The 11,735-nt window shown below is 35.2% G+C and overlaps 1 protein-coding gene across 1 annotated transcript; it reads left to right on the top strand.

Annotated features, from left to right (window-relative positions):
- Positions 1-5,950: 5,950 nt before the first annotated feature.
- Positions 5,951-8,752, top strand: HELRODRAFT_191636 (hypothetical protein; the record flags this gene model as incomplete). Its single annotated transcript, XM_009018915.1, has 3 exons — positions 5,951-6,070; positions 6,243-7,741; positions 7,978-8,752. The coding sequence occupies 3 exons, from the start codon at positions 5,951-5,953 to the stop codon at positions 8,750-8,752; spliced, it is 2,394 nt and encodes a 797-aa protein (XP_009017163.1).
- Between the last annotated feature and the right edge of the window lie 2,983 nt (positions 8,753-11,735).

Genomic DNA, 11,735 nt, shown 5'->3' with positions numbered 1-11,735 from the left:
ATGATGATGATGATGATGATGATGATGATGATGATGATGATGATGATGATGATAGTGTTAGTGATGGTGATGGTGTTGGTGGTGATTATGATGATGACGACGACGACGATGATGATGGTTTTGATATTGATTACTATGTTGTTGATGATGAAATATTATTTATTATCAAATAATATTAAATCAAATTAATTATCATATTATAATATAAATTTATTATGGCGAATAATAAAATAATATAATAAATAATAATATATAATAATATAAATAATATAATACGTTCGGCCATCATAATTTTTTAACTTAATGACATAGTAGTAATAGATGGAAATCAGGTGTGTTGCTTATCAGGTCTGTCTGTGTGCGTGTGTGCGTGTGTGTGTGTGTGTGTGCGTGCGCATGTGTGTGTTTTTCCATCCCATCTTGGCCTAACTCTCAGCAGTAACTCCATAGAAATCACCATCCCTATCTGTTAACACCTCGCAAGTACTAATACCACTAATCACAACATTTTTAATGGGAGACTAGATTTTAAGAGTATATATATGTATGTATATATATATATATATATATATATATATATATAAGGCTTCTCTTATTTGCTGCTTAACGTTGTTGTAATGTATTGTGAATATTATTGATTCGGACTAATTCCATGTCTTATTTGACATGGGACTCTAAACTCTAAACAAAAAGCATAGAATGAGAGAGCTTCTTAAAATGGTGTTTGTATGAGTTTATTTTAATTCAATTCTGAAACTCCTAAACAAAAAACACGAATTAGTGCATAAAATGTTGATCATACAATAGATAGATGGATGGATGGATGGATGGATAGATGGATGGATGGATGGATAGGTAAAAAGACAGGAAGAGCTTTTGGATGATGTCTAAGTTCATTCAATTCTACAGTCCGATATTATTATAGTACTATTCGCGTGTCTCATCCAGTCACTCGAGCGAGTACTACACCTTTGTGCTGACTGACATCGGCGGCAAGTTCAAGTTCGGCTTCTGCAAACTGACCACTAGGCTGAAGCTGGAAACCTGCTACTGTTTCGTTAGGTGTGATGATGATGATGGTGATGGTGGTGGTGATGATGGTGCCGTTCTAGATGATGATAACGATGATGATGATGATGATAATGATGATCTTATCCCCCCCCCCTCATTCCCTAGTTTTCTTCCTTATTTCGAAGTTTTCTACCAAGCCCTCGAGATCGTCACCAACCGACTTCGGAGAGACACCGACGACGATGTCGCCATGCTGCTGCTGCAGAAGCTGCATCAAACGACGACCTTCAATCCGCTGGATGAGATCTGCGTTGTCATGCTGGATTTCTCTCAGGTCTGCTGCTACTTGTAATTTTTAAATATAATTATTATAATTATAAATGTTATAATTTTTTTAATTTCATCTTGAAGAGGTTCAACTTCTTGTGTCCTTCACTGGAGCCCGTTCAGTCCATCCCGGAAAATGTTAGATGATGACGATGACGACGACGATGATGATGACGACGACGATGATGAGGGCGATGATGATGATGATACAACTACAAATGATACTATTGTTATTGTTGCTAACGACACGCTGATGGTGATGATGATGGTAGTGAGGATGATTTTGATGAGGATGGTGGTGGGGCCGGTGATTGTAATGGTAATGATGATGATCATCACAATCATCATTATAATCATATTTATCATCATCATCATCCTCTTCTTCTTCTTCAGAAAAACATAAGCAAGTTATTCACATCATTTGGAGTCAATAACTTAATGCACATCTTCGCCAGGTTGGTGGTGATGATGATGATGATGATAGTGGTGATGACGATGATGATGATAATGATGATGGTGGTGATGATGACGATGACAGTGTTGGTTGGCTTTTAAATAATTTATTTTTTTTTAAATATACGTTTCGTAAATAACTTCACAGATTATCTTGTTTATCCATTCATCTGTTTTTCCATTCATTCATCCATCCATCTGTTTATCCATCCGTCTATTTATTCATTCATTCATTCATTCATTCATTCAATCGTTCATTCATTTATTCATCCATCCATCCATCTGTCAGTACAATATTTGAAAGGAGGTTGCTCTTATATAGCAAACATTTGAACAAAGTAACTTCATGCATTCACGGATTATCCGTTCTTATATATCCACTAATCTGGTTGGTTCATTTGAATTTAAATTTTTTTGAATTTTTAGTATTCTCAATTTTGATTGGCTGATTGAAAGTCTGGCCTGATTTGATTGGTCCGGTTAATTTAAATTTTGCCTGACCTGATTGGTCGATTGATGTAGTTCAATCGATCTTAATTGATTGACTGTTTTCATTGATTGTGGCACTGGTTAAATGGCTCGACTACATCAACAACAACATCATTAACACCAACAACAACATCAACAAAACAACGACATTAGCATTGTTTGTTGATTTGTGTTGTTGATGATGTTGTTGTCGTTGTTTAATTACTAGGCAGCACTTGTTCATTCCTATCCTTCCGCCTTTGCTCATTGACTATTGCAGGTTGATATTGTTGTTTTTGTTGTTGATGTTGCTGTTGATGATGATAATGAAGAGGATGTTGTTGTTGTTGTGTTGTCGTTGATGATGATAATGAAGAGGATGTTGTTGTTGTTGATGATGATAATGAAGAGGTTGTTGTTGTTGTTGTCGTTGATGTTGATGATGATAATGAAGAGGATGTTGTTGTTGTTGTCGTTGATGTTGATGATGATAATGAAGAGAATGTTGTTGTTGTTGATGTTGTTGTTGATGTTGTTGTTGATGTTGCTGTTGATGATGATGATGTTGATTTTGTTGTTGTTGTTGTTGACGGTAATTGTTATCAAATTGCCAGCGCTCCTATGCCTTACATAATTGGTCTGCACTCGTCAACGATGGAGGCTAGCGTTGTTGTTGTTGTTGTTGTCGTCGTTGTTGTTGTTGTGGTTGCTGTTGTTGTTTTTGTTGTTGTTGCTATTGTGGTTGTGGTTGTTGTTGATTTTATTAAAGTTGTTTTTGGCATCATTGTTGTTGTTGTTGTTGTTGTTGTTGTTTTTCATTCATAAGACATCACGTCGTCATTCATTGTCCAACCGTAACAACATCAACAACAACATCAACAACATCAACAATAACATCAACAACAACAACAACAACAACGACAACAATAGAAATTAGGCCACCACGACTACTGCGACGCCGTCGTCGTCAACATCGACGATGACGTCATCATGTCCCAGCATGACGATCTTAAACTCATACCGCAAGATGTCGTTAGTCATGTTGTAGTTATTATTAATATTATTAGTGGTAGTAGTAGTGGTGGTGGTAGCAGCAGCAGCAACAATAGTAGTAGTAGTAGCAGTAGTAGTAGTGGTAGTTAGTTTTTGCAGTTATAATGCTGAATAAAAACAAATAAAGTTTTTTCTTGGTCGAAGGTTTCAATGCTGAAGAAGCAACTAAAGCACCATAAAAGCTCATTGGATAAGAACCAGCCAATAGGAGATGGTGTCTCGAGGGCGTTCCTAAGGGCCATGGCTTACCTGATTGGTTGGTAGTAGTTCACGAATGTTAATTAGTTGTTGTTTTTGAATACTGATCACTCAGCGCGCACCAATCAGTCTGTCAGTCAGTCGTTCAAGCGACCATTCAAACGAACCAACACAGGGGGCTACCGCAACGCTCTGCGCTTCAAAATCGGCGACCCGATTACTTTTAACCGTGACGCGTTCATTTCCGGCATCTCCTTAACCGGCAGACGACAGGGGGGTTCAACAACAACAGCAACATCAGCAGCAATGACGTCATCGTCATCTTCGTCCTCATTGGTCGCAGAGTACAAGAGATTCTACAACATCATCAACCAGACGCAACTCTTCCAGGAGTTTGTGCAGGAGAGACTGGACATGCTGAATTCCGGAAGTGGTCGGTTATGATTATGGTGGCGGCGTAGTGGTGATGATGAAGGTGATGGTGTAGTAATGGTGATGATAATGACGATGATGGTATAGTGATGGTGTAGTGAGGATGACGATGACGACGATGACGACGATGATGGTGTGAAAAAGGATTCCAGGATGATTTCGAGAGGGAGGCCATGCTGACGGAGAAGGACGACAAATGGATGACTCAGTCCCGATACAGAGACTGGATGAGGCACATGAAGGTCTCAATAATAATAATAATGATAATAATAATAATAATAATAATTATAATCATAATAATAATAATAATAATCATAATAATGAGAACTCTTTTATTTCTTCAAAAGCAAAAATATGAATGAAAATTACAATTAAATATAAAATGATCAAATATTATAATAGTTAAAAGATTAAAAAATGAATAATTTAATACCTATGATGATGATCTGTATATTGCATAATAATAATCATAATAATAGTAATCATAATAATAATCATAATAATAATAATATTAAGTAAATAAATGAATATATATATATATATAAATAAATTATGATAACCACAACAACAACAACAACGTAGGAGCAAGGTAAGAAAATTAAAAGAGAAGGTAAAGATAAGTGGAGTGATTTTTCACAGAAGGTTTAAGTTCTTTCATTCTTTCATTCATTCTTTCATTCATACATTCATTCGTTCTTTCGTTTAGTTTTTCATTTATTAATTAATTCATTAATTTTTCGTAGAAGGTTCAAATTTTTTTATTCATTCTTTCATTCATTTATACATTCATTCGTTCTTTTGTTCAGTTTTTCATTCATTAATTCATTTCATTCATTTGTTCGTTCTTTCGTTCGTTCATTCATTCAATTCATTTAATCTTCCAACATTTCATATGTTTGTTTATCCAGTCTTTCATCCATTTTTTCGTCCATTCATTTATTCATTTATTCATTCATTCACTCATTCATTCCTTGGAACTTCAGGTGAAGCACAAAGGCAAGAAGACATGGAAGGAGATGAAGTTGAAAATTGATGATAGGAAAAGAGTATGAATATAAATAACACTACTACTACTACCACTAATAATCATCACCATCATCATTATTATTATTATTATCATTATTATTTTAGGATGATTACTATGACCACCCGTATCACCGAAAGGTGATATCCGGTAAAGAGAAAGATGCCGCTAGGATGCAGCAGAAAGTTATCAAGGTCGTCATCATTATTATTTGTATTATTATTATTATTATTATTATCATCATCATTATTTGTAATATTAATTATTATTATTTTAGTTGAGATAATTTATGCAAATTTATTCAGCCTCCACGACCGCCTCCGCCAATAGTGGAAAAGTACGTCAAACAGTGATGGATTGATTGAATGAATGAATGAATTAGTGAATTAATGAATGAATTAATTAATGAATGAATTAACGAATAAATGAATGAATGTAGGAAGGAATAAGTAAATGAATGATAAACGAACGAGCGAAAAAATTACTGCTTCATATGTTTGCTAGCCGAACTTCTGTTTATATATAAAACTTGTTTAAAAATCACCAGCAACAACATATCACACTGACCTTATAACATCAACAACAACACGATCAAATCAACATCAACACCATCAACAACAACAGATCCAGCCAATACAACTTTGTAAAATTTAGTGAAGGACCCGCGCAACAACAACAGCCAACAGCAATGTCAATTCTTCGCAAGAAATCAACAACGACAGCAACGGCCAATCACGAGAGCGGGCTCTTTAGACCCCTGCCAAAATAAATTCCAACCTATTAGACGAGCCGGCCATTCAGCAGTGTCTAAAAATAACCACAGCCGAATTCTCAGAAACGGGCAACCAATTAAAAAAATTTTACAGCCTGGAAGGCCTCTGCAGTAGCGCCAGCGATGACGTCATTCGTGACGTAAACGATGACGACGACGATGATGATGATAATGGCGGTGATGGTGGTGATGGTGGTGGAGAGGTTAGAAAGATGAACGGAAGCGAGTTAGAGGAGGCTGATGTGATCAATGCCCCGGTGGTGCTGCTGATGATGAGTGAGAGACAGAGGAAGGGGAGTTTGTATAGGAAGAGTCAAAGCTCGTTTGAATTGGTTTGTATGTTTGTATGTACATATGTATGTATGTTTGTATGTATGTATGTATGTTTGTTTGTTTGTATGTTTGTTTGTTCGTTCGTTTGCTTGCTTGTTTGTTTGTTTGTTGTTATTTTCATCATGACGCCATCTACATCATCACCATCTTCTTCTTCTCCGTCACCATCAGGACAAACTATCCTCACCAACTACAAAGAATGATAACAACAGCAACCTCAATCACAACAACAACAACAACAACAAAATAACCATCAGCAACGACGATGATGATGATGATGAAGACGAGGGAACTGACGATCGGTTTCAAATAACAAACTTTGGAGTAAACAGTGACGTCAACATGTTGAAGATTGCCAACAACATCCACAACAACATCAACAACAACAACAACATGATGCCAAAGAATTCCAGTTTCAACGACTCTCTGATATATTACTCTTCAGTCAGGAAAACCATCAACAACATCAACAAAACATCAACCTTGCCGACATTTACTAGCAACAACAACTCAGCAATTACTCAACAACAACAACAACGTCAACAACAACATCAACAGCAACAACATCAACAGCCGCTAGTCACATCAGCAGAAGATTTGATAACATTCGGGAGTAGTGACAGCAGTTGCATAAGCATTGAGTTTGATCCACTGAAACAACAACACTCAACTGCAAGTTTAAACAGCAACAACAGCCACAACAACAACACAAACATCGCCAACATTAACGCAACAATCACCAACAACGACGATACCTTCAACAACAACAAAACATCATCAACAACAACAACAGACGAAGGACCACCGTTAGCGCCAATAAGGCCTTCACGAATGAAACCAGTCGCCCGAGTCACGAGACCCGTCAACACCATTTCGACTGACCTCCTCCCTTCAACAACAGTCCCCCACCAACATATGCCCCCTCAATTGGCTCCCCCTCAATTGACTCCCCCCCAACCCATGCCCCGTCGACGCGATACCACCAACACCAGTTACAACCACCATCGCGTCAATACTTACATGTCACAGAGCAGCGCCCACTCAAGAAATGGTGTCGTCATCAGTGATTGGATCGATTGTGTGGCTACCGATGCGGCTACTGCAGCTACTACTGTTGCTGTGACCGCTACAGCTGCTACCACATCTACAGCTACTACCGTTGCAGCCCCCATTGCTGGTAGTGGTGCTGATGAGAAAGCTAGCCAAAACTACGTTGATGTCATTTTTGATTTGAATTGTTTGGTCAAGAGCGTTAATGATAAGTTGGGCGACAACAATAGCATTAACAGCAGTAACACTTCTAACAACAATAACAACAATAATAACACTAACAAAACCAAACAAGGGAGCACAGCAGTCATCAATGCTACGACAAACATCCCTCCAAACGTTGCATCATCGACATCTTTTCTCCCGACAACAACATCATTCGCAGCAACAACAAAAACATCATCATTATCACCACCTCGTCAAACTCGTCAATCATTGGCTGAGCAGATCAAACAGGCTCGGACTGCTTTCATCCAATCAGATTTGACCATTCCAATTCCGCCGCCAGGATTCGACAGTTTCGATCCCCTGTCAACTGGTCAGCTGATAATCGACGACCAATCACGTTCGGGTAGTACAAATAGTGACCAATCAAAACTGTCCATTTTTCATTTAGAACCGTAAGTGATCTTTCATTCGAATTGGAGTGTTGGGGGTGTAATTTCATTTTTTTCTTGAAACAATATGTACCAAACAATCTTCACACATGTGTGGTCTTTCTTAAATTATTTTAATAATAATAATAATAATAATAATAATAATGAGTTATACAGTTTATACCAACGTACATTTTCACGCTATAACATTCAAGTGTATAATTTTTGAATGAATAGAAACTAAAAAAAAACCCAAAAAGGTCGCAAAGATCATCAGCTGACCTCAACCAAGCCTCAAGACTGGACGACCAGCTACTTAAAGAATGGAACCTTCTCACTCTGACGTCGTCGACGAACGCAACAACCACTACTACCAATACTACGACATCCTTACAACCACAGCGGCCTGTGACGTCATACCAGTACAACAAATCAATGCCTGATCTGGTCAGCCAACTACAGCAACAACAACAGTTACATCAACAACCGCATCATAACATCAATAACAGTAGCAAAATGTTAACACAACAACAACTGCAACAGCTATACACGCAACGACAAATGCCACCTCAGTATCAACAACAGCAACACCAACAACGGCCAAACTCACGATTCTACTTGAAGCCGCAACTGGTACCTTATCCCTGTCGAATACAGTCGTCAACTTCCTCTCCAACCAACACACAATACCAGATCAGCAACATGATCCGAATGCCGAACTACTTCTCACCCGACTTCTCCCCGACCACTCAGAAATATTCTACACTTCCGCATTTTACCGTTCCGACCCGATTCTACGCCAACTTATTATACGATAAAAATACCCTTACTACTAATACCGACTCGAATACGAATAGCGGTATCGGTACGTTACTATTCGGCGCTCCGTCGTTTGAAGCTCGATCAGTCGCTAGAAAGTTATGCGCTATGTCAACTAATAATACAACTAATAATAATAAGGATAATACAAATAATAATAATAATGTAAACAACAATAATAAAAATAATAATAAGGAATGGGAGACATTTGACTGATTGTGAGAACTGGGTACCTATATATATAAAGTTATCCGTAGTAAATTCCCTACAAATGCATGCTAATCTTGAGTTGTGTATTTATATCTTATTTGTGTTTTTGGTTTGAAAGTTGATAATAAATTATGTGTATTAATATATATATATATATAATAATATATATGTGTGTGTGTTTGTATGTGTGTGTGTGCGTGAATGTGGCTTTGCCTGAAAGATATAAGATCTTATGGTAGAAAGATCTGAAATCTTTTTTGATCTGCTTTTCATCTAATATGACAATAATTACAAACCAAAATTTTATTTCTTACACACACATACACACATATACATATATATAAATATTATATATATATAATACCCGTCGAGGGGTATTTCGGTTTCATCATAGGTAGCCAAACGGCAACCCCCCGATCTCGGGTAAAATGTCGTCTAAACGTGTGTTGTTTGTTGTATTATATATATATATGTGTGTGTGTGTTTATGCGTCTTAGTCTTCCTTTTGTTTATGTGTGCTTTATAATGGTGTATCCATCTATATTACATTCATCTACGCTTTCAAACCATGATCTATTTATTTATTTATATTATATATTTATATTAGGGATGCACCGGATTCAGGTTTTTCAAATCCGGCCGGAGCCGGACTTGGCCGGATTTAAAATTAAAAAACCGGCCGGAGCCGGGGCCGGATTTTAGTTACCATTTCACATACGTTAGAAAAAATACTCACATTTACGGTTATCTACATCAAAAAATAACACCAAGCAAATAGTTATTTAATTCAAATATATGAATAAGTTGTGATACGCCAAATTCTGTACACAAAGACCAGCTTATAATTTATGCATAATCCATAAAGAAAATTGTCCAGCTCATCTCACAATTAGTGATGTTAATATTATGTGTCATGTATGCACGTGCACAAGTTATTTTACACAAAGATCAGCTTATAATCTATGCATAATCCATGTTATAGCACAAAGAAAATTGTCCGTCCAGCTCACCGCACAATTAGTGATGTTGTCATGTATACCTAGCCTAACCTTTAACATACCATGTTCTTAAATTATATATAAATATATATATATTTATATTATGTAGCTATATGATCCGTCATGTGCAATTATCAATATATAGTATATACACGTGCACAAGTTCTTTTACACAAAGATCAGCTTATAATTTATGCATAACCCATGTTATAGCATAAAGAAAATTGTCCAGATCACCTCACAATTAGTGATGTTGTTATTATGTGTCATATATGCCTTTAGCTTAGCCTTAGCCTTTAACTTATTGACATAAAATTAATTGAATTCAATAAAAAATTTTTTCTGTTTATAACATTTTTAAAAGTTGATAGACGCTTAAATCCGGCCCTAAATCCGGCCGGGGCCGGATTCGACCGGATTTTAAAAAAAAGCCAGATTTTGGCCGGGGCCGAACTTCGGTGCATCCCTAATTTTTATATATATATATATATATATATATTTATATTCGTGTGTTTGTGTTTGCCTATCTGTCTGTCTGCGTACGTCTGTATACTTATATATATATTTATTTTATTTATTTATTTTGTTTATTTATTATAGTTAGAATGCTGTTATAATAGCACAGTATTAACAATAAATTTTCCGACCAGATTCATAAATAAATATACATACATATAAGTATGTATGTATTAATAATGTATGTTTGTATGAATGTATGCATTTATGTATGTATGTACGTACGTATGTATGTATTAATGGTAATATTCAATTACTACTATGATGATTACAGTTAATAATGATAACATTAACAGCCAAAATAATAATAATAATAATCATCATCACATCATTTACTGGTAAACCAATCAGTAAACAGACGAACATGTAAATAATAATAATGATTAATAAATAAATAATTTAATTGATAAACAATAATAAATAAATAATTTTATTAATAATACTAATCATGAACAATTTAAACAGCCACCTAAACAAGATGATAATAATAAAAAAAACAACTCTTCATTAAAAAATCCAAACTCTTAATAGCAACTTGACGCAACTCACATACACACGCACACTCGCAAACAAACATACATATATACACACGTACATGCACGCACAACACACACATATTTAATTATATATATGTATATATCTATATAATTATACTTTGGTTAAACAGTAAATTTGGGAAAACCAAAGAAGAAATAAGCACATGCATGTGTATATATATATATATATATTTATTTATACATATGTATCTATTAAGTTTGATATATATATATATATTTATTTATACATATGTATCTATTAAGTTTTATATATATATATTTATACATATGTATCTATTAAGTTTTCTCTTAATAATAAAATAATAATATATATGTTTTATGTAATGAATACATATGGTCATGAAATGCAGATGATAATATAATCATATCAGTAGAGAGATAAAGGAGAGAGAGAGAGAGGAGAGAGAAAGAAGAGAAAAAAGGAATAGAGAGGAGTGAAAGATAGAAAGAGAAGAGAGAGAGAGAGAGAAAAGAGAAAGAACTTTTTCTTATCCAAATAATGTAAGGTTGAAAAAACAAACTGATGTGCAAAGGACAACGGTAGGAAGGATTGAACGAAAAAAACTGAAAAAAAAAATGAATGATTGAGCGAATCATATATATATATATATATATGTTGGTAATGGACCATAATTTTTACAATATTCTATAAATTCTACCGAATGTTTGGCGTTAATATGTTTGTAGTTCGTTTTTTCGATTTTTCTCACTAAAGTTTTTTGGTGAACATTTAGTTTATTAAAATTCAAAATAAACTTTTTTTTCGAATTCATGCTGCAAATAAGGCCTTATTTCGAATGAATCATCGTCAGTGCTCCTTGTTGTATATATAGGGAAATATTGACTTTGTCAAGATGAACTTTGACGTTGTAAAAATTAACTTTGGTGTTGTAAAGTTGAACTCTGATGCGAATTAGG

Source organism: Helobdella robusta (genome assembly GCF_000326865.2).
Source record: "Helobdella robusta unplaced genomic scaffold HELROscaffold_23, whole genome shotgun sequence".
NCBI classification, from domain to species: Eukaryota; Metazoa; Annelida; class Clitellata; order Rhynchobdellida; family Glossiphoniidae; genus Helobdella; species Helobdella robusta.
This window is presented reverse-complemented; position numbering and strand designations above follow the sequence as displayed.